Genomic DNA, 18,699 nt, shown 5'->3' on the forward strand with positions numbered 1-18,699 from the left:
CTTTTGTTTGGCCAAATCGCTACTATCAACACCGGATCTCATGGAGTGTATATTCGCTCAGGTCTTTAATGTGTACCATGGCCATATTCCAACATTAAGAAGTTAACATTGGTCTTGGCTTTGAATGGCACATTACTTACCATTAGCCCGAGCCCCAAAATACAGAAAATAAATGAATGAGATGTCCCGGCAGCCTAATTGTCGTAACATGAGCACTTAGAGCGAACCATAGCTAGCCAGGCCTCTTTTCAACTTACATTCGCGCATGTCAGCAAAATTCGATTTTGCTCATGAAGGCTCAGAAGTACTGGAAATAAATAGCATTTCTAAAAAGGAAACGCAGCATTTCATGGAGCGACCAATCAATAGCGGAGATTTGAGGAGGGAGGGGGGCTAAGAGAGTGCTAACGTATATGCCTTAGCAGACACAGGTAGACTATAATGTATGTGTTCATATATTGGTAGTTTTCAAGGTCGTTTCCGGAATTTGAAGTAACTCCCATTGTATCTACGTCAATAAGAATGATAACCCAACCATCATACCATGATCAGAAAGGATAAACACACTCCCATTCTTATTGTTCCATTTACATACAAGATCAAATAAAACAAGAAAGCGAAGCTCTCATCAAAAGATAGCATATAATGATACAATAGCATCACCCACTTTGGTGCCCAAGCCGCCTATCACGAATCTGACTATGCGCATTGCATCCGAATTGCTGACCCAGTGTCGACGGAGAATCCCCTTGCCTTGCGTCTAGCCCCCCACGTTCGAGGAGTAGGAGGGGAGACGAGTCGAGGAACACGAGGAACATGCATGTTTTCTTCAACAATTATTTCCTGCATAGGATCCTCCACATCAAGATCCACGTCAGTGTCTTCCCATTCCGTCCCGTTGTCTGGATACTGTGGCTGGGTCGGCGCAAAACGACGGCCAAGTACACCAGCGGGAACTTTGCGGGCCGGTGCGCCCCCTTGTTGTTTAACAAGGTGACGAATGTCGCTGGTCCTACTCGCATCATTGGATTGAGCACTGTCGAGCATTGACGACGCATCAAGTGGCTCTGTATCGTGATTTGAGTGGTCAATATCGTTATCTTTCTCGGCCGGCTCCTCCTGCATGCGCAGCCTTCGTTGAGTATCCAACTCAACCTCATGGAGATGTGCTGTTCGGGCCAAGCGCTTCATCCCTGTAGCGGGACGCTTGCCTAGGCTAGGGGAGATAACCAATTGGTCGTTCGGTAAGGACATTGATTGGCTCCTTCTTACGCCTCCTGCGATCGCTGGGCGCAAGGACGGAAACGGTAGTACCCCTTGAGGAAAGCGAACTCCTTTCGTGGGAGGCTTACTAGGCGATCGAGACTCTGTTCTTGATGGACTTCTGCTGGCGTTGCCTATGGTGTTCCAAACGTTTGGGGCGGCGGTCCAGGGTGTACGGGGGTAAACGGAGACCCGCCTGTAGGATCGAGGTAGCTGTAAGCGGGTAACCAAACAAAAAGATGTTAATCCCACCGACCTGGATCTTGATGCGAGATATCTCCACTCGAACGCCGGTCCTGCCGCGTCCAAGAAAAGGGTCGCCCACTTATGCTTGGCTTGGACTGTGTACGATACCTTGGGTAAAACCCGCGCCCAAGTCCAAGCCCGCTATCGACACGTCGACGCATACCACTCAGCAAATGTGTCTCGGCGCGTGATCCACGTGTAAGAGCCATAAACACAAGGACTGTAGTCAAAAGACATAACTGCGCAATGCCAAGTCTTTTTTCAAGAACGACCTAGCCAAGCTGAGATAAGCAAATTGGATGTTCTGAAGAATAAACATGCTCAATACCTCTTCTGCCAACGCATTCACTTGCTCCAAAAGTGTGTTCCATCGTTTTTCCATTTCCATCTGCTTCTGTTGGACACTTCTCATAGAACGCTGCAACTCTTGTTGTTCTCGATTGGTAAGTGCTCTCAATCTTCCCACTTCCTCCTCGAGACGACGGAGTGCTTGTCGAACCGATTGGTTTTGCTCCTCGACATAACGCAAGCTAAGCGTGCTACCTCGCTCGAGCATTTCTAGACGATTCCAAATAGTGCGGTATATAGACTCCCCACCAGTCGATGGTATTGGTGTGGCGATTTGTGTGGCTTTGAGCATAGGAGATGTTGGAGACGCCGACTCTTGAGTTTTAGATTTAGATGGCCTTACACTCCCACTCTTCATATTCGAATCAGTCGCAGTTGGTTTGTGATCTTCTGCGCTATTGGACGACGAATTAAGAGTCTCAGTGATGTTAGAGTGCACTGGGTTACGGCTATCCACAGACGAGTTGCGGGAATTGCGAAGGCCGAGTCGTTGGTTCGCAGATTCGAACCGGATGATACTGTCGTATCGTTTGTTACAAGCGGAGTTGGCGTCGGCGTACCACTTGGGTCTGTCCTATACGATGTCTCAACCGAAATACCCTCGCCTTTCTGATGCCTATGATGAGTCGATTCTTCTGTTGGTGGGCGTGATATCAGAGAATCTTCCTCATCTGCGCTAGATATTGTAAGTCCGGCGGGACGTCGTGCTTGCCATTCTTGCTTCCATTCCTCTATCCTCCAATCCTCCATCTGTGTCAGCCCATAGACGCGGAGTAGGCTCACTGGGCAAAAGTATTCTTTGCCGTAGTGGCTGAGAAATTCAATCCGAATGTAGCGATCAAATGTATTTGGGAGGTTGTAAAGGCGAAATGTCTATCAATGGTCAACACAAGTGTTGTTTGTCAAGCACTTGCACGCACCTGTATACCACGGACATTCTTGGCACGAAATACGCCTGCACCGACCCAATTTAACTTTGGTGAATGTGGATTGTTGGTTCGCCCTAGATATATGGCGATATCCTTGAACACTCCGGAGAAGAACTCGAAGTTTGCCAGTTGCACTGTATCCACTCGTATATCATCACATAGCTCGACGACGATATGCTTATCTAGAGTTGTTGCAGCGAAATAAGTGTCGGCTCCAAAATACAAGCAGAACGACTCACTTTTTGCCGAGCAAGGTGCCAACATATATTTATCTTTTTTTGAGGATAAAATTGAAGACGCGGATTTCATGCTCTTGCCTGCAGAATGCACGCGAGCAGTGCAGTCCACAGAAGCATAGTTAAAACGCCCTTCAATAGGAAAGAACTCGGGAATGGCCTCTCCCACAGTTTCGACGACCGGAATCAGGATAGTGCTGGTCGTCTCGGATGCCACTGTAGACTCCTCAGAGAAAGGTGCGACAACCGTTGGCGTATGATAATCTGTAGTTCTGATCTCCGTAGAACTCAAGGCCAGTGCCTTGCCTTCCACTCTTCAAAAGGGAGTAGATCATCCGCTGGATCTGGGTCAGGCTGAATAGGATGTAACGGTATCAAGCAGCACACAGGCTCGGAAGGAGGGACAATGAGCCGAAATGGGTTGTTCTGTGAGAAAAGCTGGGTTGGTTGGACACTGGCTGATGGTGAAGATGGAGCGGTGGTGGTGATGGCGGTATGCTGAGTCGCTGAATCATAGGACGTCGCCTGACGTGCAAGAGCAAGAGAAGTATAGTGACCTAGAAGCACAGAGCACAATGACACCCCATTGGTTATCTTTACCAGCATTGTCGATCAACGACAAACAATATAGTTGGTATCTGTGACGGCAGCTTCACAAAATCGTAAGCGCTACCTTTTAATTTTGATATTTCGGACACATACAGACTTCGGGATAGGAGTAACCGCTAACAAAACAGCAACGTGCGTAGTGACGTGTCAGGGAAGTCAAGCGACAAGTGGGAAACTAAAGCTCGCCGTCTGAGTGTGGATTTCACTTCAATTCGACTCACTTTTTGGGGTTGGACTCCTTGCTTAGTATCCGGTGTTCATTCTAAATGTACGATTCGACTCCCATAGTGGGGAATAACAAACGCACCGCTGGGCGCTTAGAATGACATAATTGACGGGTCGGCTATGTATTAGAGATTGTTTGTTCGAATGTTGATCGAGCACAACAAATTATGGTTGAAATGAACACATCTAATTGGAAAATGTACAAGGTGTACAAAGCGTAAAAACACAACGGTCAGGAACCACAAAGAAGAGTATACTACTACAGTAAAGGCACAACCAGCTAAATCTATACGAAGTCAATATGCACTGACTGAGCAAGGATGCAAGTGCTTTTAGATGGAGCTGAGAGCAGTGCCACCTGCACGCCTATCAATCTCGATCACCTCGTCCAGGCCAACAACCTCGAAGAACTTGCGTGGGTCCATTCCACGGGCCGAGGTGTGGTCGGTTCCAGTCTTCTTCAAGAGCGCCATTGCTTCACGGATTCCGTGGGCGGCTGCGACACAAGACACAAGGGAGAAGATGATGATCTTTGCACCCATTTCCTCGGCCTCCTTAGTAGTGAATGAGGGGGTCAGACCACCTGAAATGACATTTACAAGAACCTGATGCCTGAGGTCAGTATTTGTTTAATTTGGATCCAGTGGATAGGAGCTTACGGGAGTGGGGTGGAGAGCTTTCACGGTCTTTTCGAGCAGCTCCTTGGTCTTCACACCCTCGATGAACGCTACATCAGCACCGACAGAGGCAGCTGCTTGCAAGCGGCGGATAGCCTCGTCCATACCGAGCACCTGAGCAGAGTCGGTACGGGCAATGATGACAATGTCGCTTCCCGGAATGGCGTCGCGAGCCTGGACAGCTGCACGGATACGGGTCACGAACTCCTCGGTGGAGACGACCTGCTTGCCAAGCAAATGGCCACATCGCTTAGTTTGAACCTAGTAATATTAAATATCATGTCATCAGTACTGTCAAATAACGTAGATACTAAACGCATATATGCATACCTGATCTTCGATGTGGAGACCTGCCACACCGGCCCGGTCGTACATTTGCACTGTGCGAGCTACCATCGCAGGCCCGCCGAAGCCAGTGTCGGCGTCGGCAATGAGCGGGGTAGAGTAGCTGAGACCAGTGATCATGCTGGCGTTTTGAACAAAGTCAGGCAATGTTGCAATAGCAAGATCGGGCATGCCAAGCTTGGCAGCGGTAGTAGCAGCTCCACTGTAGCCCAAAGTGTTAGTTAAGATCTCATAACTAGAATAAAATATAACACCCACCTCTGGTAGAGGCAGTCGAAACCAGCTTCAAGAGCGCAGCGGGCGCTGATACCGTCGCATACACCAGGGGCAACAACGATACCAGGGCGAGCAAGCATCTGGCGGAGACGAGTGCTTGCCTTGTAAGAAAGCGGCTCATCTGCGGTGTGGCGGAGGTGAGCGGGGATGGTGTATTCGCGCTGGAAGGTCTCGATGGGCTGGACAACCATGTTGAATGAGTTTGAAAGTGTTGGGTTGAGAACGAAGAGCTGGAAGCTGAAGAGATAGAAGAGGTGATGTTGTTAGAAAAGAAAATACTACCCTCGGTTATATACACCGTTTTCCCTACCACCCTGTCCAAGCCGGAGACAACCAAACCGCTTGGTATCCTAACTTGGACTCGGTTCTTCAGCCAAGTCTTCAGTAATGGTACGAATCTCACGACAGTCACTATTGCCTCCAGCCAAGCGATTCGAATATTCCCCGTGAATTCTGCCAAGTTCGGAGCCGTGGCACACCACATGGACTATGTTGATATTCTAACAAATATAGAGTTGCGCACAAATTCTGAGCGACGTGAGAGATTTACTTGAATCTACTCTGCGGAGTAAATGTCAGTAATTCCAACGGTTGGTGATGTGTTCCTCAGCATCGGTTCCAGAAGTCCATTGGTGTGGAGGTCGGCTATGGAGCGAGAATATGCGAACTTGAGTAATACTTCCAAGTGATTGGATTCGAAGTTGGAATGAATTATAAGATATCAAATACTTGGAAGCTAAGAAAGGAAACAGTTCCACGTTATGTTTACCTGCAAACCTGTCGAGGTACAATCTTTGGATGGCATGTCAAACAACAACGCGAACTCCCCTGGGGTGTCCACGTTGAGTAACACGTCTGATGCCCCGCAGCCACCCCGCAAATGGGATATCGCCTCCCAATAAACGAATGTGACACCATCTGCGAGGATAACGTACAAAGCTATCGACAGGGAATTCGGAGATAATTTGACGAGACATCGCCGCGCTTCACACCCGGCGCTTAGTACGCATCAAATTGACTCAAGCCGGAGGTACCCGCAGTCCGGTAATGGAGAACAATGATCGACAGGGGGTCAAAAAAGGCGATTACCAATATCGCTGAGGAGATCTATTGGGAGCACACTCAACGTCGCTCAACCAACGAGTAGTATCTCAACACCACCGTAACGTAGCTACACATTTCAATAGCAGGCAACGGAAAGATGGTATGATTGAACATCAATTGGCACCCAGACTTTGGTTGTGCAGGAAATTGTGGGTTCCGAGAGCCTTCACAGTCGATCAGTAGCAGGGTGAGCACTATCGTACTCCGCACCAAGCGAGTGGATCGGACCGAGGCCGGATAGCATTGTCGATTCTGCAGGGGAATACACGGCAAATTCGACAAGACTTGGCACATTGCAACCTAAGGATAACCCGTCTTGGCATTTAAGCGCTGGGAATTTCTCACAATTTCAGTAATTATCGATTGATATTCGGGATACCACGCATGTGCCAAGATATTTGCGCTGAGTTTGTATGATACATGGCTCTTGAGCTTTCATTCTATCCTACGGTATGTACTTGGCCTCCCTCCGACCGCCGAACCATGTGTGATCCTTTTTCAAGCTGGTTAATCCAGGCCCTTTGTGGCAGCTTTGTGATGTCGATATGCCGAGTTTCCGCTTGTACTATGCCAATAGGTGTCACCGCTACAGTTTACATGCGAATAACATGGTCGGAATCGATATCTCTGTTATTTTAAGCCATGCCTAAGAATTGTGGTAACAAACTTTAATGCTTTTCTTTGATCGGGTTTCTGTAGGCCGTTCAGAATTATTATTAGTATCTCTCTGTGACTAAGTGAAGATTCAGCTCGGGGATCTACGGCATGTATGATAGACAGCTGGGCGACAGTGATCTAAGAGCGGGGAGCCTGCCGTAAAGCTAAGACATACAATCTTAACGAAATCATGTCAATGCTAGTCACACGACTTTCCTGAACTTACGTTGCTCGAAGAGGCACGACCCTGTGAGTGCCGGCGGCAGTCTTATCAAATAATAATTGCTATCAAACTGAGAGTTGTTTCGCTATAAACTGTATACACTATAGCGGGACGCTTTGGATTAAGGGCGTGTAGTATAACACAATTGCAACTCATAAAGAGGGAGCAGTCCGGACGAGTCCCTATGAGAATAATCATTGGCAATATCAAGGTGTCTAATTAACTCTAATATTGATGCGATTGTACCTTAAATACTTCATTTTATCACACCCTTAGGCTCAACGCCGTTCATTCACGGGCTTCGTTTAGAATTATTATAGGGTCAGCTATGGTCTCTTGATGTCTTTCACCAGTATTCGTCTCTCAATTAAACAGAGGTGTTGATAAGTGCACTTGGTTGGATGTTACCATCTTCATGTTATTATCGGCTATATTGTCGTTCAAATTGAAGTGAATTGGGTCTGTCGCTCACACTGTGCTTCCACGCATCACAATGCGTACGATAAGGATTCAGTCTTGGGTAGACTTCCTATAGATAAAGGAAACGCTCAATGGAGCAAAAAGCAGACCGATAAAAATAGAAAATGGGCTTTATTCACAATGTCTATAAACAAACTTCAAGCCCGAAATCAAGTAAAACTACATCTAATCGCACAACATACTCAGCCCTATCAACAAAAGCTATCAAAACAAGCAACCATGATATAGAACATCTCAGATAGAGCTGAGAGCAGTGCCACCTGCACGCCTGTCAACCTCGATCACCTCGTCCAGGCCAACAACCTCGAAGAACTTGCGTGGGTCCATTCCCCGGGCAGATGTGTGGTCAGTGCCGGTCTTCTTCAGTAGCGCCATTGCCTCGCGGATCGCATGCACTGCCGCGACGGCTGAGACAAGAGAGAAGATGATGATCTTTGCACCCATTGCCTCTGCCTCTTGGGTAGTGAACGAAGGAGTCAGACCGCCTGAGATAACGTTCACAAGCACCTGTTATCTGCGTCAATATCTATTCGGTTAGGGTATGTTTAACTCAGACTTACAGGTGTAGGAGCCAATGCCTTCACAGTCTTCTCGAGCAGCTCCTTGGTCTTCACACCCTCGATGAACGCTACATCAGCACCGACAGAGGCAGCTGCTTGCAAGCGGTGGATAGCCTCATCCATGCCGAGCACCTGAGCAGAGTCGGTACGAGCAATCACAACAATGTCGCACCCCGGGATAGCGTCGCGAGCCTGGACAGCTGCACGGATACGGGTCACGAACTCCTCAGTGGAGACGACTTGCTTGCCAAGCAGGTGTCCGCATCGCTTAGTTTGAACCTGCGACCCCGCAGTCAATTATCTTGCCAAGTAAGGGTCGAACTCGCATATCTGCTTACCTGATCTTCGATGTGGAGAGCTGCCACGCCGGCCCGGTCGTACATTTGCACTGTACGAGCTACCATCGCAGGCCCGCCGAAGCCAGTGTCGGCGTCGGCAATGAGCGGAGTAGAGTAGCTGAGGCTGGTAATCATGCCAGCGTTTTGGACAAAGTCAGGCAGTGTAGCGATAGCGAGATCGGGCATGCCAAGCTTGGCAGCAGTAGTGGCGGCACCGCTGAAAGTACCAGTGTGAGTAAAGTATATGCGTGTGGTAAAGCAATGCAGCGTTACCTCTGATAGAGACATTCGAAGCCTGCCTCGAGAGCGCAGCGAGCACTGATACCGTCGCATACACCAGGAGCAGCTACGATACCAGGACGAGCAAGCATCTGGCGGAGACGGGTGCTTGCCTTGGCAGACAACGGCTCATCTGCGGTGTGGCGGAGGTGAGCGGGGATGGTATACTCGCGCTCAAAGGTCTGGATGGGTTGCATAACCATGTCGGGCAAGTTTTAAATTTAGATGAAGGGAGATGAGAGGCTTTAAGGGCTTAAAAGAGCTGAGGAGATAGGAGGGATTGAAGCTGAGGAGCTGATGACTGAAAACCAGCTCAGACTGAGGGTCTTTATACCTATGTTCTTGCACATAGAACTCGTACCTGTACGAATCTCAGCACATCTTTACAGAATGATTTCGTTCGAGCCAAGCCCCACGTATCGCCGCTCACGTAGGCATCCGCCAGAGCTGACGGCCAAGAAGAACCAGAGTTACCGGGGGAACGCTGCCAAGCAAGTACACTTTCAGCGGCACATGGGTTCTCAGTCAATTTACGAAGATAGAACCGCTGGTGAGCTTGGGTGGTCGTGAATCTTAGGAAATTTGGTGTCATTCGGAGTAAGCGCGATGAATTCGCCCAAAGTAGCAATCGTGGAAACACGGAAGCAGTGGTGCTAAATGCGTTCGACGGAGAAACAACTGGTACGTCATCGGCAAATTCAGGATCCGTTGATCAAACACCAGCTTCTCAAGGTTTGACAGCACCCTGATAATACAGCATGGCATAGAAAATTCTGGGCTCCGAGATTCCCTTTTTGTTACCGACCATCGATCTGCCATGTAAATTGACTCATCCAGGTACAATCGCGCGCAAGACAGCGAAAAGGCCAGCAACCTTGTTGAGGAAATGAACAGAATGTTATTGTCATTGTCATTTCGCCCGAACAAATCGGATCAACCATAAACACAGTCATTACTCAAGCTCGAACCAAAGGAAGGGAACGCTTCGCTCCGGTTATCAGTATAAGCCCCGGCAGAGCAGGTACTTGGCAAATCTCAACCAAGACATACTTGAATAACTTGGCAGGCGCATTGGCCCGAGTTAATCCCCAAATAGACCTTGCGAGCTGAAAATAATATTCATGGAACAGTTTTGATCGCCTCTGCCTTTACCATTGATCCACTAGTGCCTAGGCGTCCTCAAAAAAACACTCGAATTCGCATTAATTGTTTGCCAAGCCCATGAACATTCGGCCATTGAGAATATCATTACATGGGTTCACAACTGAGTCCCGATAGATAGGTTGATATCTTACAATTACAGAAGCAGACGGATCTAGTGTATTATCTATCGATGATGAGTTTGACTGCAGTACTAGAGAGTTGGATATCAAACGTGAAGATAATCATATTCCAGGGGGTGGCTTGAATCTGCAAATCGAGGGTTCAGCCCACGCAGTGTAAATAACGCAAGTACCATAACTATTAGAGTTAGGACAAGAGTTTGTGCCACATGTGTAGTCTAGATTTTCGTTAGACAAGAGAGTTGGATATCAAACGTGAAGATAATCATATTCCAGGGGGTGGCTTGAATCTGCAAATCGAGGGTTCAGCCCACGCAGTGTAAATAACGCAAGTACCATAACTATTAGAGTTAGGACAAGAGTTTGTGCCACATTGTGTAGTCTAGATTTTCGTTAGACAAGCCACGTGTCATACATAAAGGGTATGCTAAGCGTAGCTAAGAGGTTCTATTGACAACCGTCAGCGGTCCCGAACTCTTAGTCGAGAACTTTGGCTTGGCTTGGCAGAAGACGCCATTGAAAATCGGCGGTGACAGGGTAGTTTGATTAGTGTCTACTTGTTGTCATAGACCCGAAGATGTGGTTGAGGTACCGCGATTACCCCTTCTCACCCACACTTCGAATCGGGAAGGCAGGAAAATACTCATGTCACCGATTCTGTTTCACGCGCGATTTGACTTCTGACACTCTTCTCATCGCAAAAATAATGCTGGCGGATTTAAGTGTCGAGATAATAATGGTATCCGAAAACATCCGATGAGCTTGACGGGCTTGGATCGGGCCGGATTTACACACTCGCTCTCGGCATCATACAAAGCTGAAATCCTTCTTCAACCCGTCGCTAGCGCCAACTCCGCTTAGGTCTCCTCTCCCCATCCGGCTCTTGCTGTAGACCAAAGTATATTAGCTGGACAAGGTCAGCGGCTCTGGTATTCTCGCTGACTTTGTGGTTACTAATTTTACTATCTAGATGGCTGATGCTACACGACCCCTCTCTTATGCAAACAGCGACGAAAAAATGCCTGTCACTCCATCTGAGCCTTCAAGTCCGCCGAAAGCATACGATCCTCATGCTGTGGAGAGGGGCCATCCTTCCCCTGGGGAGCCCATAACGGCGGTCAATAGTATCATTCTTGAGGAGGGCTTGATGAACAAGGAGGCTCGTTCGCCCACCACCCCAGCTGCACAAGATTCAGAAGAGCCGGAAATTCCAGTTTCCGAGCTACCTCTGATTGTGCGCCCATTTTTCGGCCAAGATGCGAAAGTACTTGATGAACGAAGTTGACACCAACATTGCCAGCTTTCCGTTGGCTGCCTACTGCTTCATGACTGGATACGTGAGTTTTATTATTATTTCTTGTAAATTTACTCGTACTTACTGATATCTCGTGTTGCTATGTAAAAAGTCAAACTCCATTACATACACCGCCTGCTACGTATGGTCATCATTCCAGACTGGGAACACGATCCAATGTGCCATGGCTATTGCCAAGTTGTTTACCAAGTACCCCCATCCTGTAACCGAAAATCCCTGGCCAACCACTGTGCCAGAACAAGTATCGTGGAACCCACTCGCAGCCGAGCAATGGGACTGGCGACGTGACACTGGGCTCAAGACCTCTGATGCACAGGCTCTCGCATCCTTGTTGTGCTTCCTGTTTGGTGCATTCTGTGGGCGACTCGGCGACCATATCGGTGCCAGGAAACGAGCCTGGCTCATATCAACCACCTTCCTTCAGGCTATGTTTACACTTGGGGCGACACTTTGCTGCCATGCAAACGGTAAGTCATCAGACCTGTCGACTATCATGTCTCGTCTGATGTGTTACTATAGGCGAGAGCTCTTTTGCGGGCGCTAGGGGAAGCGAGTTTGCCAATTGGGGAAACGTGCTCGGATTTTGCACCTTGGGCTTTACAAGCGCTGCCATGGGTCTTCAAGCTCACACTGGTGTCCGAATCGGAAACATTTTCAATTCGTGAGTATATGAACAGGTCCAATGGATTTAGTGTTAATGGTCATTTCATCTGCAAAGCTCGGTCGTCCTTACCACAATTTGGGTGCAGTTTGTTGGAGAGCCCAAGTTGTTCAAACCGGCTGTGATCAAGCAACGAGACCACAAAGCTATTGCTGTCTTGGGTCTGATTATTGGAGGTTAGTTATTATTTCGTTGTATCTTAATACTATTTACCAACATATCCTGTACAGGTATTGCCGGCCGAGCATTGGTTGACGCTATCGGATCTACCTGGACTTTTGGTATTGGTGCAATTATCCGAGTGCTCATTGCTCTGAGCTGGCTCAGCATCCCTGCTGCCAAGCGAAAAAGAGCTGAGCGCTCAGTCTCGTAACACAATGACTTCAGCTAGACTTTTATTTCGTTTTTGTCGTTTCGTCAGTGGTGGATGGGTTGGCCATCTACCACATTGTTACCTTAGATTCCACTCGTATGTCCTTTACGACCTTGTTAAGAATGTCACACTAGTTATGCCGAGGAAACCATCAATTATGCTATCAGAAAAACACAAGAATCAGAATGGACATAAATATGATTAACGGTGGTTAGACTTCAAGTTACTTCTATCCGGGCAGGAACGCAAGGTCTCCATCGGATAAATCGCCCAGCCTACGACTGAATCACAAGTTCTGTGGGAACTATGTGCTGCGTTCCCAGGTTTGAAGGCAGCATAGGGCACACAGGGTCGTCAAGCTTCGTGCCAAGAACGTGAGCAATCCAGATAGCGACACTAACAGAGTAGGTTAGATATGAATTCGTACGTCATCTTGAGATCCGCTCTTACCCGTTAGTCCATCCAAACTACATGTGCAACAGGAATCAGAATCGGCACTTCTAGAAGAAGTGACGCAACTCACCCCAGTTTGGACCTCGTACTCTCCGCCATGTCCGCGACGGGTACATCCCAAGCATTTAGCTTCTCGTACATTGCACCCGGGAAATGGTCAAGCCACGCATCTTCACGAGGGTTGTCTTGAACGATCGCCTCGATCTCGTCGTCCCTAAGCTTCGCAGTGACATTCCTATTCCGGAAATGTATGCGATACGCGTATCAGTCATCGTTTGGCTTGGCGCCGATACCATTGGAAGTGAGACCACTCACCAGTTGCAAAAGGCTGAGGTCATGTAGCGCATGGATAGCTCCTTGAGCATCACATTCCTCCAACTGGAAGATGTGCTCCCGTCCAACTCCCTGCCGGTGATATTTTCTCCATCCATAACTGGGAGTTTGTCGTATTCGACTCCAAGCTGACCCTGAGGGGTGCTCGTCTTGGCGAACCTAAAAGCGTCGGCAGTACTCAAGTTGTATGGAATATTCTGTAGGGCTTTAATTGCGACATCTATAGTGATTCTTCTGTTCAGTCTAATGATTCCTCGAGATGGAGTATCACAACCTACATTGCAAGGGCGGCCAAGCGTTCTAGACCCCACGTGGGACAAGGATGAGTGGCATAAACCGAGGTTGTGTAAGAATACATACCGGAAAGTCCCATTGCTGACCGGACTTGGTAACAGTCGCAGGCAGTGGCCCTCCATAACTATACTTCTATGAGATGGGTGGTATTATTGCCTAAATTTGGCCTCACCGCTTCAGCAAGTCTCTCATCCCTGAAAATGCCTCCATTGTTCTGATTGGTTCGTCCTCACAGATTCGGGCCAAATTCCGCTCCAGAATGGCGTAAATGTAGCTCCGCTCCAAAAGTTTTTGATACGCCAGTTCTTGGTCCCTTCAACTTCGAACCATGTGTATCCAGCTCGAAATCATAGAACCCGGTCTTATTTTCATTCCAATGCAAGTCCAAGATGGCGGATTTGAGAAGAGATGCGGCAATTTCGTGTCTTTGCTTGTGCTGCCACGCGTACGGCGACTCGTCGTCAACAGCACGTTCGTAGAGTTCTGCAATTAGTATGTGACATCGGTAGAGAATGCTATTCAAGTCCACAGGGATGATCCTTCGGATTTGGACCCTTCTCATCCAGTCTTCAGCGTAAGACTGGTTCACGACTAAAATAAAGTTTTTCTTCGTTACCAGAACCAAAATCACTTACTTCGGGGCGTGGTCCATCAGCATTCACGTTATAATGGTAGACGAAGTGGGTGACGGACGAGTCGCGTGGTGATTTGACTGCAATTCCACGATTTTCAGCCCACCACCGAAGTTCTTTCTGCTCCAAGGCTCGGGTCAGCGAATTTGAAATATAGGGAGAGAATGAGCTGACCTCTGCCAGTGGTAATGCTCCATGAAGCACACAGTATCATTTGTATTATGAACATACGCATGGAGCATCTATGATAATAATTAACCGCCCCCGCAAACGTACGTTAATAAGCCACATACATGTATGAACAGAGGTGGCTGCGACCGATTCAGATAGTACTTCCTGTGTGTTGATAAGTTCCCTAGTATTATCCTACAAATCTCACTTACCGTCCACCGTTTGGAATGAATCCATAGGATCTTATTTCGTCCAAAAATTGAGAAGAGTGGTACGAGCCAAGTAAGTCATATTAGCAGCAAGAAGTCCTTCCATAACAAAGAATGAATCCCAGTAGTATTGCTCACGAAAACGTCCGCCAGCGCACAAAGGGGTGCTCCAAGCGAATGATAGATGTAGCACATTGCTCATCGGCTGAAGGAGAGTAGCCAGAAGCTCCTAAGGTCGTGCCCACTGATGGTGAGCCGGGGCCAGGTAGAAGTTGGGCTTGAGTACCGTATGTTTTGTCATTGAAACAGTTCTGGATCATAGTCCGGTCGAGGTTGTTCCAGTAGTGGTGTACAATCTTAGTCCATGCCCGGAAAGTCCTTGCTTGTGTGGCCGTATACTAAGAATGAAAGAGGGCGTATGAGGGAATCGTGAATTTTCATAATCTGTTAATTCTTTCCCTGGATGGTGCTATTTATAGCTGATGGGTGTTCGGGTTTGGTGGACCAATCGCAGCATACTTACAAATTCAAACATAGAATCAACCTCCTCCAAGAACTCTGATACAGTGAAGTTGCGCTTGCTCAACACATGGTATAATGCAATATTAATCTGGGAGCCAGAAAAATTACTGGCACGATCGACAAAGGTTTTGCTATCACCGATGTGGTCTCTTGCGTCATTCCAAAGATGTATAAGCTGTGCGTAGTCAGCAGCACTCAGATACAGTAGGTACCGTAGAGGCATACCGTCCCGTTGCAATACACCGATCCACTGGGTGTCAGACACAAGCTCACCGAATTCGTTTCGTCCTTGACAGACCGAGAATTGAGAAACGATTTCGGGGCCTGGGATGACCAAAGACCTTTGAGGATTACCGCGCTGGTTGCACATTCCATCGTTGAGGGCGTAGGCATGATAAGCGGCTCGGTCGTTCATAACAATCGATGCAGAAGGCCGGTCATAAGAGAGAGTAGCAGTAGCAAATGCCAGAGTAAGCCAAAGGTTTAGTGCTCCCTTCATGTTGGGAGAACGAAGAGAGCTACGGTGCAAGTTGAATGAAGCCTGCAGTTTATTATACAGGTCGGCCAAATCACCGCTTGAATCCAAACCGGAACAACTGAGTCCTTATTCCATATCATTCTAGCGACTAAAGGTGCGTCATCCCTACCATATAGTATATGTTCCACGAAGATTTTGCCGCACATCAGAGAACAGATAGGTAAAAATGGACCTGACAGAAACTTCAAGGCCGAGTTTACGCTGTGGCTTCCAAAAATGGGTTCCCTAGAGTGTTGGCGCTGCAAAGACTTGTGCACTACGCATGATATCCGGATGACTGAGCTTACGAAGAGCTTGAACAAGAGGTCCTCCAAATGAGTTCTATCGGCTGAGAAACTAGGAATGCCCCGACGATATGAACTAACGAGGCAGATAGTAGACACGACGGTATTTAGCTTGATCGATTTGCTTCCGAGCTAGGCGGTGAGCTCGGCGCTAATTTTGTGCGCTTCGAGGGCTGAGGATTGCATTTATTAGTACTGTACGGCAACGTACGTATATACGTAATGCATATCGATCGAAATACATTTGTGGTGAGAGGGTAAGGCATACATAAGAATACATAAATAGCGGAGCCTATCGGATTCGGGTAGGATTTAGCGTGTTCGTTGTACTATAGAGTAGTATTTGAAAGTCACTTAGGACGTTGGGGTAATAGGTCGACGGCACAAAAAGATAATCCCAGGTCGTAAAGCTGTATCTGGAAGCATCACGCCCGAGACTGCGTCACTATATGCGCCAGACGTAGCCACTTGTTTCCCTGGTAGTCCCTGAGGATTGCGCTCGAATAGCGTTAAGTTCAATGCAGGCGGAGGTGGAAGTGATGATTGTTGCTTAGAAATGATTTGAAGTCGTGCACTTGGGTGCTTGTGAGTCTCACAACAACCAGAAGTGACAATATCTTACCTGACTTGAGTCGGTGAAGACACTGCGATCTCAAAAGTTGGGTTATGCTCGTATTTTCCTGACGAAGGGCCACCCATGGCAGACGCCGCGTCCCTGGGATGTATTAGCGAAACTTGTGATTTTAGCGAACTATCAATAACATACCAAGCGCCTTTAACAGTTTTATGAAACATACCCGCTCCTTCCGGGGGAAGCAGAGAGATTTCTACACTCGCATCACATTCAACTCTAAGAGCGTATTCTCCCTGTTGTCCAGCTCTGAACGAAGACAAAACCAACGTATAATCACCAGCTATAACCAAAAATTCCATCAGAGAATGGTAATGTTGTATCGAGTTGTACCTACATTGGACTTCTCCTTCAGTGCATGCCAATCCAAAATTGTATGCGCCAGAGTCAAGAATCACGTCTCCGGCAACTACACTATCAAAAGAACAACAGTTACCTAACAATGACTAACGAAGACGAGTATGAAACTCACTCTGAAACCCTCTTTCCCCCCGACCATACGAGCTTCATGTTGAGCGGTAATGTACGTGCACCTTCAACTGTTAGTTTCACCGGCACACGCCCTCTGCTACCTCCTTCAGTTCCATTTCCGATACGAACACGGTATTGTGGATTATTCATGAACGTGGGGAGTGATGCATTACCACCTGCACTCTTGCTGGTGAAATTTCCCTTCGCCTGAACCAGATCTAAGAGTTGGCGAATACGAGTTCAATCAAGCTTACGGTTTTTATATATCCAAGAACCTTGGTGATGGCTTCAATCTCGATCTTCGCATGAGAGTATATGGAGAGGGTATACCCGGTTTCGGGACCACTCCCATCTCGAGCCGCGATGAGAGAAATAATTTCGTCCGATGGCGTGTCTTTGATTCGAATCTAAGTACCAAACTTCAAATTCAAAGCAGAGATTCAAAGAGGATATAAAAAACCTACTAAGATAGGGGACTATTGTAGTATGTGCCCTATATTGCGTTATGCTCGATTAATTGCTTGTTACCCAGGCGAATGCGCTTACTTTGTTTGGGACTTGGTCCGCACGAGGTAATCCGCCTGCCTCAAACGGTAGTGATGGTTTGATGCTAAGCAATATCAGCACTCCTCGTTGAAGTAATCAAAAATATTTCGTTCATACCGCTGTGCTCTCCCGACTCATCCGTAGGTGGTCGCCACATTCTACATCAAATCACTAAGAATTCAAAGATAGTTCATACCGCTGTGCTCTCCCGACTCATCCGTAGGTGGTCGCCACATTCTACATCAAATATCACTAAGAATTCAAAGATAGAAGGCAAAATTCCCTACCCATGATAACTCTACTATGGGAGAACATGTTGGGGTCCCAGTTAAGATATACACTCTCGAATAAATTGCACACCAGGCCCCACGAAATGGTAAGCAGCCACCGCCTTTGAGTGATCAGTCCATACCGTGTGTTAAATCGAAATCAACGTACCTTGACTTGCATCTGTGCGCCTCCATGGATTCAGCACCTTGAGATTTTGCGTTGTGCCATCATCTTCAAGACCTGAGTGCTAGATTAGGACTGTGTGGCCACATAGAATCAATATTCACATACCCACGATAGCATAGTTATGTGCAGCAATCAGAATGTCTTTCCATCGATCTTCGCTAGTCACCGTCTCCCCAGTGCCGAGAGTAAGTAATGCTTTGCCTATTAACACGATATCAGATTTCATCTATCCCAGCATCTCGGTCGAACCTACCGTTAATGAATCCATCGTAAATCCGTTTCCAGCTCTTCTCCCGTTGAAAATCGTTACTTCGCAGATATTTAGATATGGTACCAAGCACTGCAAGGGAAAACGTACCCATTGAGATACATATGTTCTGGAATCCACGAGGTGATGGCGCTGAGAAATGCTGTTAGCCGATGCTTGGCTTATGCAAATATACATACTGTAAGTCGATGGAAGAGTTTCTACCAGCCACAGAATCAGTAAGAGTGTTTAGCGAACCTTCTTTGAACACTTACGATCCCGGAAAGTCGTATCCTCCCATCAATTTCATATATGCCTTTCCAGCAATGCAGGCCATAATTGGGCCTGCTTCACGGTAGTAGCGCAAATCAACGACCATCGGGTGCGGTTGGCAAGAGCTCATCTATGACTGTGTGACACTTAGAAATCCATCAGGGTCGATTAGCGGGGCCAAATACCTATCTGTGAACGGTCAGTCAGCGAAT

At 47.6% G+C, this 18,699-nt stretch overlaps 7 protein-coding genes across 7 annotated transcripts; 1 reads left to right on the forward strand and 6 right to left on the reverse strand.

Moving 5' to 3' along the window:
* Positions 1-699: 699 nt before the first annotated feature.
* RhiXN_07297 (transmembrane and coiled-coil 2 domain protein) lies at positions 700-1,254 on the reverse strand (the record flags this gene model as incomplete). Its single annotated transcript, XM_043327113.1, has 1 exon — positions 700-1,254. One exon carries the CDS (start codon positions 1,252-1,254, stop codon positions 700-702), a length of 555 nt encoding a protein of 184 aa, XP_043185585.1.
* A 481-nt stretch (positions 1,255-1,735) lies between these two features.
* RhiXN_07298 (transmembrane and coiled-coil 2 domain protein) lies at positions 1,736-3,628 on the reverse strand (the record flags this gene model as incomplete). The annotated part of the gene is made up of 5 exons (XM_043327114.1): positions 1,736-2,375; positions 2,438-2,730; positions 2,778-2,968; positions 3,026-3,336; positions 3,393-3,628. 5 exons carry the CDS (start codon positions 3,626-3,628, stop codon positions 1,736-1,738), a joined length of 1,671 nt encoding a protein of 556 aa, XP_043185586.1.
* A 560-nt stretch (positions 3,629-4,188) lies between these two features.
* Positions 4,189-5,345, reverse strand: RhiXN_07299 (carboxyphosphonoenolpyruvate phosphonomutase; the record flags this gene model as incomplete). Its single annotated transcript, XM_043327115.1, has 4 exons — positions 4,189-4,461; positions 4,516-4,794; positions 4,864-5,080; positions 5,137-5,345. 4 exons carry the CDS (start codon positions 5,343-5,345, stop codon positions 4,189-4,191), a joined length of 978 nt encoding a protein of 325 aa, XP_043185587.1.
* Positions 5,346-7,852: 2,507 nt separating this feature from the next.
* Positions 7,853-8,998, reverse strand: RhiXN_07300 (carboxyphosphonoenolpyruvate phosphonomutase; the record flags this gene model as incomplete). The annotated part of the gene is made up of 4 exons (XM_043327116.1): positions 7,853-8,125; positions 8,179-8,457; positions 8,517-8,733; positions 8,790-8,998. The coding sequence occupies 4 exons, from the start codon at positions 8,996-8,998 to the stop codon at positions 7,853-7,855; spliced, it is 978 nt and encodes a 325-aa protein (XP_043185588.1).
* A 2,050-nt stretch (positions 8,999-11,048) lies between these two features.
* Positions 11,049-12,427, forward strand: RhiXN_07301 (acyltransferase; the record flags this gene model as incomplete). The annotated part of the gene is made up of 5 exons (XM_043327117.1): positions 11,049-11,312; positions 11,533-11,860; positions 11,913-12,054; positions 12,112-12,230; positions 12,285-12,427. The coding sequence occupies 5 exons, from the start codon at positions 11,049-11,051 to the stop codon at positions 12,425-12,427; spliced, it is 996 nt and encodes a 331-aa protein (XP_043185589.1).
* A 409-nt stretch (positions 12,428-12,836) lies between these two features.
* RhiXN_07302 (trehalase) lies at positions 12,837-15,540 on the reverse strand (the record flags this gene model as incomplete). The annotated part of the gene is made up of 9 exons (XM_043327118.1): positions 12,837-12,894; positions 12,951-13,115; positions 13,196-13,433; positions 13,492-13,513; positions 13,574-13,631; positions 13,741-14,087; positions 14,143-14,259; positions 14,678-14,917; positions 15,043-15,540. 9 exons carry the CDS (start codon positions 15,538-15,540, stop codon positions 12,837-12,839), a joined length of 1,743 nt encoding a protein of 580 aa, XP_043185590.1.
* Positions 15,541-16,217: 677 nt separating this feature from the next.
* Positions 16,218-18,593, reverse strand: RhiXN_07303 (uncharacterized protein; the record flags this gene model as incomplete). Its single annotated transcript, XM_043327119.1, has 14 exons — positions 16,218-16,437; positions 16,486-16,578; positions 16,630-16,777; positions 16,832-16,908; positions 16,967-17,172; positions 17,220-17,372; positions 17,512-17,575; positions 17,872-17,902; positions 17,950-18,021; positions 18,073-18,168; positions 18,221-18,276; positions 18,326-18,367; positions 18,415-18,435; positions 18,490-18,593. 14 exons carry the CDS (start codon positions 18,591-18,593, stop codon positions 16,218-16,220), a joined length of 1,383 nt encoding a protein of 460 aa, XP_043185591.1.
* Between the last annotated feature and the right edge of the window lie 106 nt (positions 18,594-18,699).

The sequence above is a fragment of the Rhizoctonia solani genome, chromosome 13, assembly GCF_016906535.1.
Source record: "Rhizoctonia solani chromosome 13, complete sequence".
NCBI classification, from domain to species: Eukaryota; Fungi; Basidiomycota; class Agaricomycetes; order Cantharellales; family Ceratobasidiaceae; genus Rhizoctonia; species Rhizoctonia solani.